Source organism: Sprattus sprattus (assembly GCF_963457725.1).
Source record: "Sprattus sprattus genome assembly, chromosome: 12".
NCBI lineage: Eukaryota > Metazoa > Chordata > Actinopteri > Clupeiformes > Clupeidae > Sprattus > Sprattus sprattus.
Window position 1 is genome coordinate 8,763,241 of NC_137910.1, and position 19,490 is coordinate 8,782,730.

At 42.9% G+C, this 19,490-nt stretch overlaps 2 protein-coding genes across 2 annotated transcripts; one reads left to right on the forward strand and one right to left on the reverse strand.

Annotated features, from left to right (window-relative positions):
* Positions 1-368: 368 nt before the first annotated feature.
* Positions 369-7,750, forward strand: LOC308373170 (lutropin-choriogonadotropic hormone receptor-like; the record flags this gene model as incomplete). The annotated part of the gene is made up of 9 exons (XM_080848585.1): positions 369-379; positions 1,155-1,226; positions 2,634-2,663; positions 2,932-3,006; positions 3,227-3,298; positions 4,061-4,129; positions 4,789-4,863; positions 5,644-5,832; positions 6,607-7,750. The coding sequence occupies 9 exons, from the start codon at positions 369-371 to the stop codon at positions 7,748-7,750; spliced, it is 1,737 nt and encodes a 578-aa protein (XP_080704711.1).
* A 1,939-nt stretch (positions 7,751-9,689) lies between these two features.
* Positions 9,690-17,946, reverse strand: gtf2a1l (general transcription factor IIA, 1-like; the record flags this gene model as incomplete). Its single annotated transcript, XM_080848586.1, has 9 exons — positions 9,690-9,797; positions 9,972-10,064; positions 11,311-11,547; positions 11,903-12,621; positions 12,891-12,984; positions 16,080-16,132; positions 16,462-16,585; positions 17,410-17,511; positions 17,923-17,946. The coding sequence occupies 9 exons, from the start codon at positions 17,944-17,946 to the stop codon at positions 9,690-9,692; spliced, it is 1,554 nt and encodes a 517-aa protein (XP_080704712.1).
* Positions 17,947-19,490: the final 1,544 nt, after the last annotated feature.

A 19,490-nucleotide genomic window follows, 5' to 3' on the forward strand; every position in this document is an offset into this window, starting at 1 on the left:
TTCCTTGGATTACTAGGGGCTAGGGCTGTAACCAATATAATAAAAAAAACTACGGCTGTAACCAATATAATAAACAAACTACGGCTGTAACCAATATATGATAAACAAACTACGTGTGATATTGATGATGGAAATTACAAAACAGCTCAAACATGTCTCGAGTGACACCATTTTGCTGAATAGACATGTCAAGCGTCTAAGGATGTGACTGATTCTTGGCGGAGACCTGTAACTTACACAACTCACCTAATAAACTGTCACTGAATAATTCCAAGTTATTTTTCAGCCTTAATGGCAACGCACAAACAGCTGTCTAGGGTTGAAATCAGCTTTACTATTCCAAAACACCGGGTCGGTGTAGAGTGATAATGAGCGCGAAGTAGGCTATACATAAGATACTGTATATGGGTCCTGATAGCACACGTGTTCTGCAATTTTTTTAGACTAAGACGTCCTTGCTGAATGATCTGGACACAAAGTAGGCTTTTTGCCGCTCTTCGTTACCTTCTTTTCAGAGCGTACAGACCACTGCGCGGATTTGTATATTTCTTTCAAATATGAAATATGAGACTCAGAAGTCAAACGTGTCAAATATGACTTACATGTTTGACTGTGATTGTTTTGTCCCTCTTACTAAATGAATGCGTACGTTTGTAACCTTGCTGAGTAGGCTACTTAGTGACGTCGATCATACAGCGCTAGTATTGTAGAGTACAGTAGCCTGAGAGAAGGCAAGACGGACGCTGAGTTCACTGAAGTTATAAAGCTAAAGTTTGTGCTCGTTTTGATAAGGTTTGTGAAGGAAAAGGTTCGAGGGATTGCTCAATATGCTTTTGCGTACTGTTTGGTTGGTGATCTTGCTGTGGAGTGTCCAACACGTGAGCCCTATCTGGACATTCGAGTGTCCACTGATCTGCCAGTGCTCCGCGGAGACATTGCGCTGCACGAGAGAAACACAGGAAAAAGCGCAAGCTCCATCAAAATTGACTTTGTAAGTTTACGCTTTCACCGAATGGATTACTTGTCATATGTTTCATTCTTTTTAATGGCATTTCGTTATGCGTCCAATCACCGCGTTATTTTCCCTCAACTCTTCAGTTTAACATGTTCAGGGTCTCTAGCGCTCTCTTATCGCATGTAACCTTATTTTCCAGGAGAATTATACACCTGCCATTGAGGGAAATCCAAAGTGGTTCTTTCACAGGGTTACTCAACGTATCCAGGATGTAAGTGTTCACGAATTGTCTTTTTTGCTAACTGTTCGTTTGTGGTTAATTAAAGTTGCATGAACTTCTGGTGACGAACCTCTATGCAGCAGACAAGACCTTTGACAGATTGACAACCTTTTCAAAATATGGTCAGGATGGACAGAAGCTATCGTTACCTATATCTATTGGCCAGGTTGGAAAGGAAGTTATCGTTACTGGTACCTATATCTAATATCTCTTGGCGGTCTTGTGAATTCTGGAGTGTAGCCTGTAGGATAACCTGTACACCATCCACTTTTTGCCTTTATGCCTGAACTGTTGTGATAATTGCATGCAACGTATATAGTATCATAAGAACCCAGGGCTCAAACAGATTAGGAAGGTATATCAGAGTACTTAATCAGAATCAGAATCAGATTTTGAGTAAGGGTATGAGGTCTGCTAACTTTTCAAACATAAAATCACAGTGTCCAGTGCTCATTCACCCATGGGGTGCTGATCAAAGCCCTCACTTCAGCTCACTCAAGAGAAGAAAGGCAGTGGAACACGTAGCTGTGATAGAAGTCGTGCGGTCACCCACTGTGTTCCTCTGGTCATGTCCCACTGGGGTGTGAATGAGGTGAAATAGGTGACCAGAAAGCAACGCTAAAGAAAGCCTTTCAGAGATCACTCCCTTCTCGTGTCGCAAATGCAGACAGTTTTTTCCTCTTCCCGTAATTGCTTTTTAAATGTGCACTTGTTAGGACAGGTAATTGGGGTCATTACTTCAGAGGTCTGACATAGGAGACCAAAGATGAGTGAAATAATTTGTGAAGTCTGGAAGTCCAAGATAGAATTGAAATGATGTTAATTGTTTGCTGAAGTGTTCGCTAATTATGCTTTGCAGTGGTAGTTTATTTTTAAAAAGCGCAATTAAAGAAGATGGAAGAGTAGGTCTGTGTGTGTCTGTGTATGTGTGTCTGTGTTTGTGTGTGTGTGTGTGTGTGTGTGTCTGTTTGTGATTGTGTGGGTGTCTGTCTTAGTGTCAGCGCAAGCTACCAGCAACTGAGGGCATGACACAGATGACCTCTTCAGTGATGTTGTTTAGAGAATTTTAGTACAATTTACAAAGTAAGCTTAACCTTGTGTGCGTAGTAGAATATATTCTACGGATTAATTTATTGGTTTCCTTGTTTGGCTGGACCCTGGAATACCTGCCATAGCATGGAGCCATGCGTTATTGATGACAAAGCACTTGGCTGTAGAAGACTGATGCATTGTACATGTTTCACTTCAGTCTGAAGAGAATACAATTAAACAAACAAAATACTAGTGTATATAATATTATATTATTATGGCCATATAAAACCAATTCAGTACACGGATGCATGTATAACAACTTGTATCTTCTTTTTGTATCTTCTTTTTTTTGTATCTTCACTGTAGAGAAATATCTCAAAGTGACTCAGTCAGAAGGTTAAGACACCAGGCATTTCTCTCACTGAAAACCCTTACAGAAATGTAAGTATTTCATACTTTTTATGTCTTGCTAAAAACAATTGCTAATATAAGTCTCGTTTTAACAGTCTCCCTGGTTAAGATCTTGTTACACTGTTGCCTTGGTCAGTCTCAAAAGTGACCAAAACAGAACATCATGTCTCATACCCTTGCATCATGCAGTATGCTGTCATTTCCGGCGAGGAAAAAGACACTTGTGATGTTATGCAAAGATTTTTTTTCTCAGTGCGATACTGAACATCATCCATCTTGTGGCGATTGAGAATGGAGCCTTCACTGACATTCCCAAACTACGATACTTGTAAGCATATCTACATAAATTTGACAATTTACAATGAAAATTTGTGCTGTGCGATGATGACATTTTGAAAACACTCGTGAATTATGTTCCACATTTGCATGCAGGCCTTTAATGAAGCCTTATTTGTATTCAAACACTTCATATAACATTGGTTATATTGGCTCTAATGGGTTATTGTGACAGCTCCTCCTTGAATAATGCTTTGCCTGTTACTTTGTAGGAGTATATGTAACACAGGAATAACACATTTCCCTGATCTTTCCTCCATTTCCGCACTGGAGATAAACTTTCTGTGAGTACCAAACGTCTGCAAACTCTTAGTCCACTAAGCTACTGTGTTGCTTTGTCCCCGACTCCCACATATACAGTATATACCAGTGGGGCCTGTTGGTATACCTGTAGGGGCCTGTTGATATATAACTCTAGGAGCCTGTTGATATACCTGTAGTGGCCTGTTGATATATACCTGTAGGAGCCTGTTGTTATACCTGTAGGAGCCTGTTTATATACCTGTAGGGGCCTGTTGATATACATATAGGGGCCTGTAGATATACCCGTAGGAGCCTGTTGATATACCTGTAGGGGCCTGTTGATAGGCCTGCAGACAACGTATTCCATCATATATTATGATCTCTGACATTTGGTCCAGTTAACAAGTCTGTACTTTGGTTGAAAGAGATGCAGTGAAGTTATGAAAAATGGAGTTACATATGCATACCACACCAACAATTTGATGGTACTTCTCCTTGCAGGGAGCTAGGAGATAATATAAAGCTGGAGAGCATCCCATCCAATGCTTTCATAGGCATAGCAGAGTACAAGCACATGTGAGTACACAATGTTTTTTTAGTGATAATACCAAAAAATGATGAAATATTACTTAGTATGAATTATGATGAATTAATTATGTTTTAATGATGAGTTATGAATGAATTAGTGTATAATTATATGAATACAGGCTTGTCTTAGGGTTTAAATGAATGGACTTGCTGAAGACATCCTTCAGTGGATAAATTAAAATACCAAAGTGTTAATGCTAATCTCATATTTTCAGGAATCTTGTCAGAAATGGATTCAAGGAAATTCTATCTCATGCCTTCAATGGAACCAGACTGGAGAAACTGTAAGTGTGAGGCGTCACATCCATCTATTCCTGTTAGAGAGCTGACATTTCTAGACCACAGTCTCTATCAGGTTCATATTTGAGTGACAGTCTGTGCAGTGACTGAGATATCTCCATTTCTCTGTGTCACATCATGTACATCAAAACAAACAAAACAACACAGACAAAGCACTGATGGAGGCTCCATGGGTGAATGAGCGCTGGACACTGTGATTTCATGTTTGAAAAGTTAGCAGACCTCATATACCCTCAGTCCTGTTCAGACTTAAATAATATTATTATAATATGAAATAATATTATTATAATATGAAATAATATAAATAATAAATAATCTGATTAGGAGCTCTTCCCTAATCTATTTGAGCCCTGGGTTATTTTATTATTCAAGTCAGAGTTAAGCATAATATTTGCTGAAGACTCCAGTCAGACTGTCAGTGCCCTAAATTGCCCATAAATTAAGTTAGAGGGTTCTTATTAGATTGTGTTTCAACATTTCAGTTCACGTCAATGAAATGCCACAATTAACTAATATGTAAAAGGATAAACAGCTTGTGTGTGTGTATATATTTATATATACACACACACACACACACAAGCTCTGACAACTTGTCATGTGTTCTATACTCAGTTGTGGTTTGTGATTCATGTCTCTGCTTTAGGATCTTGAAAGATAACTGGTATCTTCACACAATTCATGATGATGCCTTTGAAGGAGCAACTGGACCAATTGTCCTGTAAGTAAATAGTGACGCATTTGCCTGAAAATAACTACAAAAACCTACAATAATGAAAATATATGACAAGAATGTGTTATATGAACTAGCAAGACCCTGTTGGGCAATTGGGAGCACAAGACAAAATCTAATTCCAGGCCTTATGTAACTCCAACTGTGTATGGGCCATTGAGCAAATGCAGGAAAGCTTACAGTTTTCATACTGCAGTCTTGTTGTCACAAGGGTACTGATGGTGTTGTGAAAATCTGTGTCGAATTTAACTAGACAAAATTTGCCTCTGGAAACGCAATTGATCAGTGTACAGTTACACTTACTGTTACAGGTATTAAGCAATTACAGTGAAGCCCTTGACCTTAATATGCGGCGGAATCTGTATTTATAATTTAATATTATAAAAGATAGGTAACAAGGTCTCATAGAACAGCTAGTCCATGTTAGTGTCATTGTTTCTACTTAAACAATGAATGTCATGGTCGCACAAAGATAGTGCCATTGGCCATACTGGCGGTTTACATCTGGTCGTGTTCATGACTCCATGAACTCCTTGCTGCATTGAGTTAACTCATATTATGGAATATTTTGTACACTTGCCCGATAGCAGAGCAGCTGAAACGATTAGGCTTCCCCCCCCCCCCCCATTGTGTCTGTGTTTTGTATCTTATTTATTCTTCACATTGAACTAGCTTTGGGTCAAAGGGCACAGGTTTCAACTAGCATCAGTCTATAGTATACCCTTGGCTTTGGTTCTGATGTACATGGTGTGTTTATGTTTCATACAGTGACGTGTCCTCCACATCTCTGCGCTCACTCCCTGCACACGGTCTGGAGCTTGTGAAGATGCTGATGGCACGTTCTACGCCTTCTATGAAGACTCTACCCCCACTGGAGAACCTGCAGAACCTGCAGGAGGCCTCCCTCACCTACTCGAGCCACTGCTGTGCTTTCCACAGCTGGCGGCGGAACCACAGGTACTCACCGCATACACATGTCTCCTTAATTTCTTCCCCAGCCCAGATGATCCCTGAGGCCCAGATGATCCCTGAGGCCCAGATGATTTTTGAGGCCCAGACGATCCCTGAGGCCCAGATGATCTTTGAGGCCCAGACGATCAGAAAGGCACCCATAAGCATGGCAAAGGGACCACATCCTACAAATAAATACCCATCATTACAAGTTGTGCAGCTACCTTGATGTTAAAATCATTTGTATTACTTTAGTACCTGTTCTATGATTTTTGAAGAGTGAAGAATTTGGGCACAACCTAGTGTCTCATTACTGTCTCAAGTAGTTGCTCACATCTTACTAAACTTTTCACTTTTCTTGTGAGGCCAGGTGCAAAAATGGTTTGAAATAGTTTGCATTTTAAATATTTTCCGGCGTGTTTAATACTTTCTTCTTTTTCCTCACAGAGATAATCCCCTCATAGCGCTCTTCAATCTGACACGCCTCTGTAGTGAAGATGCTGGGACAGACATGTGAGCCACTTATTTATTGTAGATGAAAATCCAAAATCAGACAGCTGTATGTTAGTAGTTAATGATTCATCAAAAATCAGCTAGCTCAAACCATAGAGGAGCATGTGATACCTCTTGCATTTGTCTGCCCACACGTCAGCCATTTGTCAAGGAGTAAAATAGTGAGTAGTTGTCGCTCATATTCATATTTATTTAATTTAAATGTAGGTCACTTATATAAATCTTCCATAAACCTTCAGCTGATGCATCTGCTCATCTTCTGCACAGGGATCCTGCCACTGATCTCAACGACATCAGTTTCCACTACCCAGACCTGGAGCTGTGTGTTGGCAGCGTCCCCATCAAGTGTACCCCAGAGCCGGATGCCTTCAACCCGTGCGAGGACCTGCTGGGCTGCAGCTTCCTGCGCTCCACCACCTGGGTCATCACCGTGTTCGCGGTGTCGGGGAACCTGGCCGTGTTGTTCATCCTGCTCTCCAGTCACCAGAAGCTGACCGTCTGCCGCTTCCTGATGTGCAACCTGGCCTTCGCCGACCTCTGCATGGGTCTGTACCTGCTCCTGATCGCCGCCATGGATCACCGCTCGCGGCAGGAGTACTACAACCACGCCACCGACTGGCAGACAGGACCCGGGTGCCACGTGGCCGGCTTCCTCACGGTCTTTGCGAGCGAGCTCTCCGTCTACACGCTCACAGTGATCACCCTGGAGCGTTGGCACACCATCACCCACGCCATGGAGATCGACCGGAGGCTGAAGCTGCGGCACGTGGCGCTGATGATGGTGATGGGTTGGGCGTTCTCCCTCATGGTGGCCATGCTGCCCGTGCTGGGCGTTAGCAGCTACAGCAAGGTGAGCATCTGCCTGCCCATGGACATCGAGACCCCCGCCTCTCAAGTCTACGTGGTGCTGGTGCTGCTTCTCAACACGCTAGCCTTCCTGGGGGTGTGTGTGTGCTACGTTCGCATCTTCATAAGTGTGCACAACCCAGAGTTGGCCGGTCGCCGCGGGGACACGCGGATCGCCAAGCGAATGGCCGTGCTGATCTTCACTGACTTCCTGTGCATGGCGCCCATTTGCTTCTTCGCCATCTCGGCGGCGCTGCGGATGCCCCTCATCACCGTCTCCAACTCCAAGATCCTGCTGGTCCTCTTCTACCCCATCAACTCGCTGTGCAACCCCTTCCTCTACACCCTCTTCACCCGGGCCTTCCGGCGAGACATCTGCCAGCTGCTGAGGCGCTGTGGCTGTTATCAGGGCAAGGCCAGTCTCTCCCGTGCCAAGGGCTTCCGGCCCCGCCCACGCCCCAGTGCAGCCAATAGCAAGCCTCTCTCCAAGAAGCCCAATTCTCTGCACTTTTATACGTACCACATCAAGATGCAAGGCAGCCTCCTCAACAAGGGGTCAACATGACTTTAGCATGGTGACAAGAGTGACAAAGCTAAGAAGCTAAAGCAGTGGATAAAAGCTACTGAAGTTTATGCTTTTTTTGGTTGGTGCTGTGTATACAATGTATATAGTATTTTTTCTCTGTACAATATTTTTGTAATACAATATTCAAAAATGAAATGTGTTTTGTATAATGTAATATGTACATTCCAATTGTTTCTATACATCTGTGGATTCTTAAATACATATGTCTTAAGATGAGCACAGGTTTGGACTTTCTTAATTAACAAGCTATCACATCAAACCTCACTCTAACCATTACTTCTCTGTTCCATCCACAACACACACGTTTTTACTAAACATTGAAAATGTCTTCCGAGAAAAAGGTGAATAAATCACCAGGTGGAACAAAGGAAACACTTCCCAGGTGTTCCAAGAAATCCCCGTCTTTGGCTGTATGACAAATGGGCCAATTACAGTGTTTACCCACTGCTCCAGCTACAGTCAACACTGGCCCCCAGGTGTCTGGAAGGGAAACCGCTTTTAACAATCAGTGCTGAGATACTGGAGGACTGCTTGACCACCTTAATCTGCTAGGGCCATGGACTCACGGCTCAGGGCCAGCCAAGTGGAACTGACTCTACACCATCCTGAGCTCAGGGTGTGCGCGCGCACACACACACACACACAAACACTATTCACAAAGACACACACACACACACACACACACACACACACACACGCACAATAAATCAATGGTACGGTCAGGGCCTACCATTTCACCTATATGTTAGAAGGGACAGCTAGCCAAAATAATACAACAGACGTGCCCAACATTAACCGATGCTAGGAATGGAACGATAGAAAGCCAACCAGAAGAAAAATTCAATTTTAAAGTAGCTCTGATAAAATAAAAATGTTGAAATGATAAAATATTTTGGTTTATCTATTAGTTAAATGAAAGCATAAGACTATTTGTGTACAGAAAGACAAAACCTCACGGGACTGAAGTCATGAAGGCGAAACAGCCTAGTCCAGACACACAGACATAGATAACCACGCAGGTATCCAAATAGGGGTGCAGAATTAGTGCACTATTAATGGTTGGTTTGAATTGCATACTATTCCATGGCAGGCTACTGCAAGCTGCTAACTTAAAGATGTGGTGCTACAAGCACAGGCATGAGTAGGACTCTGCTTAAATTGGAATTCATTTTCCAGCAGAGGTGAAGTGCACGGATGGAGGGAGGGGTGGAGAGGTCAAGTGCCCGGGTGGCGAGGGGAGGCGCACGGGTGGAGGGAGGGGTGGAGAGGTAAAGTGCACGGGTGGAGGGAGGGGTGGAGAGGTAAAGTGCACGGGTAGAGGGAGCTGCCCACCCACAACTGTACACTTGTGTACATTCCAAAAGGATTCATGATCAATGTATGCTAATACATTTCCACACACACAAACTTGACACACAGAACTTTGAGAGCAGTTAATGTTTCATTTAGAAAATAACTCAGAGATGACAAGTCAGTCACATCACTGACAGCGGAGCTACACTTTAAATAAATAAATAAATAACCAAATAAAACGTACACAAATAAACATTCATCATATGAATCTCAATCAGGACTGCTGTGCTTAAATTACAAAATGCAGAGCATAGGTCAGTGCATATACAGAGTGTGAGCTCCCTAGAGTATAAATAATAATGAATAAATAAATAAATGTTATTTAACAAAATACAATTTCAGGGAAATAATATGTAAATAAAGTTAGTCAAAGTCCATCTACAAGAGGGAAGAAAACTGTACTTTTAAGGCTTCTCGAGCTAGAGCATGTTAGAACATTTTTAATATAATGTAATATAATGTAATTTCGGTTTATTTTCCGGTTCATTTTTTTTGTCACACTTTCAAAACAATGGTCTCTTAAAGGTGTTGTTGCTGTGGTGGCATCTTCATCTTCCATGAACCCTTACCACTCTGCCTCTCCAATGGCCCGGGAGAAAACATAATCCTTTCCCCCATAACACATGACTCCATCCTTCAGGTTGAACTTCCAGCGGTTCTTACTGCGGTGAATCTGGACCAAAATAAGATTCATCAATAGCTGCGCGCATACACACACGCACGGGCACACACAAACACACACACACACACACACATATACATATTTAAGGACGAATTCTACATAAACAATTAATTGTACAAGTCATACATTTCATACAACAGGTTTGATATAAGGCCAGGTGCTTACCTTTTCATACTGGCAAACAATGACATTCTCTGTGTCGAAAAGATCTGGGATGTCCTGCTCACTCACATCATCTCCTGAGTTCAAGGGGCTCTGCTGTGGTTTGAGTTAAGGGTAGAATGGTAACTAGGGATGTTTGTTGCTGTGGTTGGAGTTAAGGTTAGGATGGTAACTAGGGATGTTTGTTGCTGTGGTTAGGGTTAAGGTTAGAGTGGTAACTAGGGATGTTTGTTGCTGTGGTTAGGGTTAAGGTTAGAGTGGTAACTAGGGATGTGTGTTGCTGTGGTTGAAGTTAAGGTTAGGATGGTAACTAGGGATGTTTGTTGCTGTGGTTGAAGTTAAGGTTAGGATGGTAACTAGGGATGTTTGTTGCTGTGGTTTAAGTTAAGGGTAGAATGGTAACTAGGGATGTTTGTTGCTGTGGTTGAAGTTAAGGTTAGGATGGCAACTAGGGATGTTTGTTGCTGTGGTTGGAGTTAAGGTTAGGATGGCAACTAGGGATGTTTGTTGCTGTGGTTGGAGTTAAGGTTAGGATGGTAACTAGGGATGTTTGTTGCTGTGGTTGGAGTTAAGGTTAGGATGGTAACTAGGGATGTTTGTTGCTGTGGTTGGAGTTAAGGTTAGGATGGCAACTAGGGATGTTTGTTGCTGTGGTTGGAGTTAAGGTTAGGATGGTAACTAGGGATGTTTGTTGCTGTGGTTGGAGTTAAGGTTAGGATGGTAACTAGGGATGTTTGTTGCTGTGGTTGGAGTTAAGGTTAGGATGGTAACTAGGGATGTTTGTTGCTGTGGTTGGAGTTAAGGTTAGGATTGTAACTAGGGATGTTTGTTGCTAAAGCAGTGTGCTAGCTGGTTCCTTTACATTTTTCTATGGTGCATTTGATCATCGTAAAAAGCCTTCACCTCTGAGTCGTCATATGTACATTTTCATCCATGCATACAAATTAATTCTGCCAACACATGCTAATTTGCCCCCTATCAACATATGACTGAATTGTTGAGCTTCTACAAAAAGCAACAAAAATCTATCTTTCTTCTTTCAGGCAGCGCCATTTTAAACAAACAGTTCCTAATTTTGTTCAATTCCGAACATCAAACACTTGATAGTTTTGTCCGCATTTAATCCCTGGTCACAAAACAGTTCATTTAAAATGAGGCACGGTCTTTACTGCCTCTCATCATTTCTCATGTGTATGGCGCAAGAGTGCGTTACAAATTAAATGAATTATTATTATTATTATCTGTATGGCGCACATAGTCTTACCTCCTCTATAACCTCTTCTTCCATCTGTATTATTATTATTATTTCTCATGTGTGTGGCGCACCCCAGTGAAGTCTTACCTCCTCTATAACCTCTTCTTCCTTCTCCATGTCGCTGCCTGACGTACTGCTGCCATCAGTGCCGCCCTCCTCCTCCAGGACGTGCAGAGCATCTGCACTGATCATGCCCAGGAAGTCGTTCTCTGCCACCGGCCCTCCGATGTCCACCTCCTCCTCGTCAGAACTGCCATCACAGGCCCCGTCCAGCTGCACGATGTCTTCCAACCCGTTGTAGTCGAAGTCCCTCATGAGTTCCATCTGAACACCGACACAGAGCAGCAGAGACTTGAGACAGAGAACACTAACACCACTCAACACAGCACCAATACAGCGGACACTAACACCACTCAACACAGCACCAATACAGCGAACACGAAAATCACTCGACACAGCACCAACACAGCGAACACTAATACCACTCAACACAGCGCAATACAACCAGCCCCAAAGATATGTTGTAGGATGTTGCTTTTTATACTGAATCACTGAAAAACACTTCACATGACAGTCTACCCTCATTTTCAACTTGACATGACACAGCCTACCAGGTATTATTCTAATAGGCCACCACCTTATCAACATCCCTTACCAACTGCATTGTCCAATACCATACCTTAATGGCTTCATCCAGTTGGCTCCCAAGGCTGAAGAAGGCTGTGCCATCTGACACAGGCAGTCCATCGGGAGCCTCTTCCTTCACCTCTTTATCAGGTGTGTCCACGGTGCTGCTGCTGCTGCTGCCCTCCCCCACCTGACAGCCCAGCAACGGGCCCTGCTCCTCCTTGATGTGCACCCCAGGGGACGGGGTGAAGGGCGTCTCCACCACATGAGGGCTGAAATCAATACCGTCCAGGGTGAAGTCCCCAGGGCTCTCCGCCACTGGCTGGGGGGTCACGGGATGCAGCGGGGCTGGCTGGGGGGTCACAGGAGGCAGCGGGGCTGGCTGGGAGGTCACAGGAGGCAGCGGGGGGGCTGGCTGAGGGACTGGAGCCGGCAGGCTTTGATCCACAGGTGCTGGGGGCTTCTGGGGCTGCTGGGTTTTCGGAGGTTGCTGGCCTGCTTGAGTGGCTGCCCTATCAGGCTGGGGCCCAGGGGCAGTGGATGTGGCCAGGGCAGTGGATGTGGTCAGCGCAGCCCCCTTGTTAGAGGTTTGAATGGGTGCTTTGTGGGTAGTGGTGATGGTGATGGTAGTGTGGGCTTTGCTGGGGGCTGGCTGGGGCTTGGGTGGAGCATTGGGGGCCTGCTGTTGCTGTGCAGTGGGCTGAGTGAACACACGATTGGCTCTTGGGGCCTGGGTCACCACAACGGGTACGTTTACTTTGTAAAAATGACCTGAATGCAGACAAAAAATTTGTATATGAAAACACGGTTCAGAAGCACAGTAACAGTTTCAAGTCTTCAGGAACAGTGTGAGTAAACGATGTGGGCGTGTGGCTTGGCGGAATAACAGGGTACATTCTGAATGCTTCGGTTATTGCTGTTCATTAAATCAATGGGAGTCCCCAGACATGAGGGAGGTGTGCAGAAACACAAATTTCTCCTGATTTCATCTAATAGTTTAGATACAGTAGCAGGTGCTGGTCACACGAAGCGTCTCTCACCTGAGGCCGTCTGTAGCGTGACTCCTGCTGGGATGTGAACTGGATATGTGACTCCAGGTGGTAGAGAGAAGGTAGCGACAGCACCAACACTGCCCTAAGGCACATTAGCAAACAATAACATGAGAACAACAAGAAGCTCTGTGCAATCTATCGGCCCTCCCAGGGCACTTTCTTCCACACAGTCCCTGTTATTTGTAGCTGCCATCAGGATCAGGAGAACCAATAAACAGGAAGCTCATAATTGCAAAAACAAGCATAACCACAAGCTACATCAGTGTGGAGAATTATATGGTGGGGATTGGTTCAGAATGTGGTGCACTATTTGAAAGGTTTCTGCTGCATGTCTGTGAACAGCACGCCATTTTGTGAGTTCAAGATGCACCCTTAACACAATTTGGCGCTTAGTCTCTCGAGTCTGCCACATGGTTTGATGTTGAATAGGGCAGGGCAGCTCTCCAATTATACCCCCACCTACTGGCTAGCCTTAGTCATTGCACTTCCCTGGGTTGTGGGGGGGGGGGGGGTTTGCGGCCCTTAGCGTTTATCTGCCCAAACACTTACAGAACAAGAAATCACCGTAATCTGCATTAGGATTTCAATAGGGACCAGCAGGCATTGCGCTTGGAGCCCTTACAGTCCTCCTGCTGCCAGACATATAATTATGCCCAGGGAGCAGAGGGGCAGACAGACATGTCAGGGGCACACAAGCGGGGGCTTCTCACCTTACACTTTTCAATGTCACAATCTCAGGTAGAAAAAAAAAAAAGAATTACCCTTGGGTTCTCAGACAGCGGCTATTCTTTGGGCAACTCTATTACCTGCCGGCTTTCTTTTTTTTTTTTTGCGTCTTGGCTTTTGTCAGACCTTATCTAGATGAAATGGTGTTGCTTCCTTTGTGTGTTTAATACAGTGTCAGCCTGACCCGCCTCTCCTGTAGTCATAACAGTGGCTCTCCTGGAGCTCACTTTTCAAGAGGCTCCAAGCATGAGGTCAGAACTCATGCACTCACTAAGTCGGCACCCACTCACCTCTTCCACATTTATCACTTAACACACACACAAAATAACTAAATAATAACTAAACTCTACCACACAGTAGGGCTGCTCAATTATGGCAAAAAAAAACATAATCATGATTAGTTGGGTTAATATTGAGATCACGATTAAACAGGATAACTCATTCAGTGTTTCCCTTAGGATTCTTTTCAGCTGCGGTGTGGTTGAGCATGCAGACTTGCCCAGTGCTTTTATTTGATTTTTTTTTTTTTTTAATCAACTTTATTAATAGTAGCATCATCAGTGCATATTATGTTTGTGATATAATAATATACTAACCTTTACCACTCAAAGCACATATACCATATGAAATGTGCTGTATAAATAAACTTGGACTTAAACTTTATTTTGTGTTCTTTAGTTATTAGAAACAGCATATAAACTAAAACATACAGGTAAGTGTCAAATCATCTTTAATTGATTTGTGTAAAGTTTATTTTCATTTGAAGTTGAAAAGTACTGTAGGCCTACAATAAAGGTGAAGTAGGTCTTCACTGATTAGTAGTTCACTGACTGAAAAAAAAAAATCTGCTGATTTGGGTTATAAGTTGTCATGTTTTCATGTGGGGATGTGACGTGAATGTGATCCTGCATTTTTGTCATGAATGAAATTTTAGCAGTGGTGCTATTTACTCCGTGGTTTAGCAGTGGTGCTATATACTCAGTGGTTTAGCAGTCGTGCTATATACTCAGTGGTTTAGCAGTCGTGCTATATACTCAGTGGTTGAGCAGTGGTGCTATATACTCCGTGGTTTAGCAGTGGTGCTATATACTCAGTGGTTTAGCAGTCGTGCTATATACTCAGTGGTTTAGCAGTCGTGCTATATACTCAGTGGTTTAGCAGTGGTGCTATATACTCCGTGGTTTAGCAGTGGTGCTATTTACTCAGTGGTTTAGCAGTGTTGCTATTTACTCCGTGGTTTAGCAGTCGTGCTATATACTCAGTGGTTTAGCAGTCGTGCTATATACTCAGTGGTTTAGCAGTGTTGCCATTTACTCCGTGGCTGAGTGAGTTTGGCACCGCTGTGAAGGAAATGAGTGTGCTGGATTTATAACACAAGACAAAACGAGCGCATCAATACGACACATTAGATGTCATCTCGATTACGCTGTTTTCATAATCGTACTTAAAATTTAAATCAGCTTAATTGCACAGCCCTACCACACAGTGCAGTGTTTGTGCGATCAAGAGCTCAAACTGGTTTCAAGGGGAACTTCAGGGTTTTTTTACAACCTGGGCCCTATTTATTAGATCTCTGTGGGCCGCAAAATGGTAATACAATGGAAGCGTTTGGGGCAAGGATGCACGTCATAAGTAAACCGCTTATTTTAGTCACTGACAGGCTCGTCATGTTGTAATAAGGGTCTGACAGCATGGAAAGGATCCCTAAAGCGCCATGTCTGCTTACCTCAATAGCTGTAAAGACACTGCGGAAATTACCGTTTTACCTTTCCCTTCTTCAGGTCACTGACGTGGCACCCTATTCAGTGCCTGTAGTTGATCGGTGTACTGTGTGGTGATGGAGTGGGCACTCAAAGGGGAGAGCACCTCTCTTCGATAATCACCGATTACGTTAGCCCACAGCAACCTCAATTCTGTGAGGACCCCCTTGACATTTATGATTTCATGGAGGAGACTACAATGATGTGAAGAAACCCCCTACGGCCATTAGTACCACAATACCAAGAGCTTTCTCATTAGGCTAAAGCACAGCAGCTCCATGAAACACAACTGCCTCTCACAATTATGTGAGACAGAATATAAATTTACTTTTCTTTTTTTGCATGTGACAATAGTTTTTTTCCCCCCTCTTCTCTCATTTCCAAACCCTAGTTAACAGCACTTTTAATGGGGTTGGCCGGCTGGCCCCCCTGCACCTGATCCCCACCGAGTTGATCTGGGTTGAATTGGATAGAAATGTCATGGCTCTACAGCCAGCTAGTGCAGATCATTTGTGGGCACTTTCCCTGTTGTGTTTGGGGCGGATTTGGAGAAAAATGCTTTTAGTGAACATTTAAAATAATCCAAATTACACATTGAGACGATAAAAAGCAACTAAGAGAAGAAAAACAGACTTTACCTTCCCAGAAGACTACAAATCAGACACATTTCAAAGGAATTTATAGAACATACCGCCTTAGCTGTGAAGTTCTGCACATTCTGTCCAGGTGGGAGGATGATTGAAGCTACATGAATATAGCAGAGATAAAATACTATTCATGACAAAAAAAGACAATTTGTCTACATGAGTCACAGAGTGGTAAAGTGGGCAAATCTTCTAAGGTGCTTACAAGAATTCCTACATACAAACCCATCCTGACATGCACTAGAATAACCCAGACTAAAAAGAAGTGTACTCAAAAAGGTCTTAAAGTGTGCAATAACAAGGCTACATTAAGTACATAAAGAACTCATGGGAAGTAAGGTTTCTCACATTCCTCACTGCAGTGCACAGGCTAAAAAGCAAGTCTAAAGTGGCATGAGTACAAGCTGTGGACAAAGGCGCGTCACAAACCAGGCTGTTTTTGGAGGGTTTGCGTGTAGTTGGCTGGAAGCTGAAGGACAAACTTCGATGGATTTATGGTATCCTTACGGAAACCCTCCACTGCTTTTGACTGCATGACTCTGGACACCCACATCTATAGAGGAAGAAGACGAGTGAAAGCAGTCATAGGCCTACTGTGTGCTTAAACAGATGAGTTTAAGGGTCATGTTACAAACAGTGTTCTCAAAGAGGCAGACTTTTCCCAATTTGTTATTCAAGTTTTATTTGGACTACATTAACAAACATGACTTATTTATGATTATCTCCCTCTGGAACGAAATACTGTTTTCTGATTGGCTAATGGGGTGTACATTAAGTTCGTATAACCGGACACCTTGGACGTAGTCCCAGTAGAAACGTTAAATCGCCGTTCCATATCAATGCTCATGAATGGTTACCATTGACAACCAACGTAACGGTTTTTTTTTCTTCAAAAAACGCACTACTTTCTCTAACGGGAGCACTAGGCTTCAAATCAAGAATTCATCAGGTTATTATGCATATTAAATTTCCTAAAGATAAAGGAAATTCTAAATAATAATAATAATAATAATAAAAACATTTTTGGATGTTGTAAACGGGAGATAAGCGGGATAACGGCCTCCGAGCTGTCCAGTTCTACGAAGTTAATGGACTTCTGCGGACCAACACCACTCCGCTCCGCGTCGTGGTGTTCTTTGCCCCGCAGCGTCCATTAACTTCGTAGAACTGGACAGCTCGTCGGCCGTTATCCCTTACTTAAATCTGCAACGGAATGTTTTAATTATTCAGGGTTGGCCTAACATTTAAGTGTAAGCTATAAACTGAAGGCTGTAGGCCTATGCCCATTTCCTCCTTGCAAAAAAAAAAAAAAAAACATCTTTGAAGCCTATACCCACAGTACTGGGGCGCATATCCACAGCTGCTTCATTCACCAACCTGACGAAGTTCGTTCAGGACACCCTCCTCCACTCCCTCGTCAAGAAACGTCTCACGTACATTTTCGATGACATCGTCGATAACAGAAAGATAAAGTTTGCACTAAAGAGGATAACTGGTTGAGTATCGATATTTGCGAAATCAATATAAGGTTATGAGAGATTAAACCACAGTAGTCAACTGCTAGATAAATCACGTTAGCTTAGCATGATACCATATCAGGCAAAAGCTGTATGGCCTTGGCTCAACTTTCCTAAACAAATTAGCTGGGGAAATAATTAATTGGCGGGGACAACCACCTCCGTGTGCCCTGACAAATGTAAGTTTGCTAAGACTGTGAGATATTATAATCTATGACTTTGTCTTTATTTAACGTTAAAAATGGACTGACATGGCCTAATTGGTTAGCAAGTTGTTGCTGCTGTACGCTAACTAGCTAATATCGGAGTCGAACATGGAACGATATAGGTAACGTCACTGATGTTTAACGTTATCCAAAGAAATGCTACTTACCAACGCATTAGCGCTTGAATGCATGACCAGTGGCGGTGTCCACCACCGCCTTGGCGATGGTCCAACCGCAGTTATGTAGCCAGTTACAGTATGTCTAACTAAATTGGGGCTGTTGACTCTTAGAGTAGACCGTCGGCCAATGTTAACACCTCTGATAATGCCAGCTATGGCTGAGGCTAATCTTGGTATTTTGTTCTGAAATGATTATTCTGAAAGTCTTCTAATTGTCGCTAAATTTTGTTCAGAGGTTATTTGGTTAAAATGAACCGTTGAACACCATTGTCATTACCCAGAGGAATTCACTAAGTGCGTTAATGTTTGCTGCAGGTGCTGAGACCTGTTTTTTTTCCAGCAGGTGTGAAGATAGGTCACATCCGTTAAAATAGGCTCACGAGTTTGGTCACGCGTTTGCATAATTTCTATTATCTCAAACGCAGGATGAAAGATCTGTAATGTATGCTCTCAGTTAGTGCTGACATGGAAAAGCTGTGGTATGTACAGTTACCTGGTCAAACCCTAGATTTTGAACAAGTAACAACCCAATTTGATTTAGAGAACTTTTAATGTGACAGGTAACATTTACTCTCTTCGTAAACAGTTTATCTCGTTAGGCACAGTTCACCCTAGTCTTCTGCATCAATATTTACTCAGATCAGATGTCAGCTTTTGGTTTGGCTAGCCAGACAATATGCCCACATTTAAAATGGACACTCCATTTTCTGTTCCTTTTGCATTCAAACCCCTTATAGGCATCTTAAGGCGTAGGCCCACGTACTCTGACTTACTCTGTGGTTGCTCTGTCCTTGTGTAGTCATACAAAAATGGAGTCCATTGTCATATTTAATCTTTAAAAGACCCATCGTATGCTCATTTTACCACAAGTTGATATGGTTCCTTGGGGTCTTAATGAAATGTGTAACATACTTTGGTCAAAATACCATAATAATTCAATCAGAAAACAGCACCCTTTTTACCCTGTCAAAAACAGCCCTCCACAGAGTGTTTTTAGTTCCTTTCAATGCGAATGAGCCAGCTTCCCCCTCCTCCACGAGATGCGCTTGCCTAGCTTTAAAGGCACCCAGTGCAACTTTATATAAACATTCAATGAAAAATAAACATTCAATTTCTAGTCTTTTTTACACGTAGTAAGTTTCAATAACTCCATACCATTACATATCGACATTCAAGGAGCAAAGATGAGACGTTGTTGTGTGGTGAGAACTGATAGAAAATCGTAAACAACAACAATCGCCGGTGGGGAGAGGCCTTTTTTCCATTGACTGGAATCCTGCTTTATTTATTGTGGGCACCAATTAATAAAGAAAATGGCGGCGATTGTTGTTGTTATCGATATTCTATCAGTTCTCACCACACAACGACGTCTCATCTTTGCTCCTTGAATGTCGATTTGTAATGGTATGGAGTTATTAAAACTTACGTGTAAAAAAGACTAGAAATTGAATGTTTATTTTTAAGCCTCGAAAGTTGCACTGGGTGCCTTTAACACCTCCCTCCACCCCAACACAAAGCCCTTTCAAAAGGGAATGTTTTTTGTATGAGAGAACTAT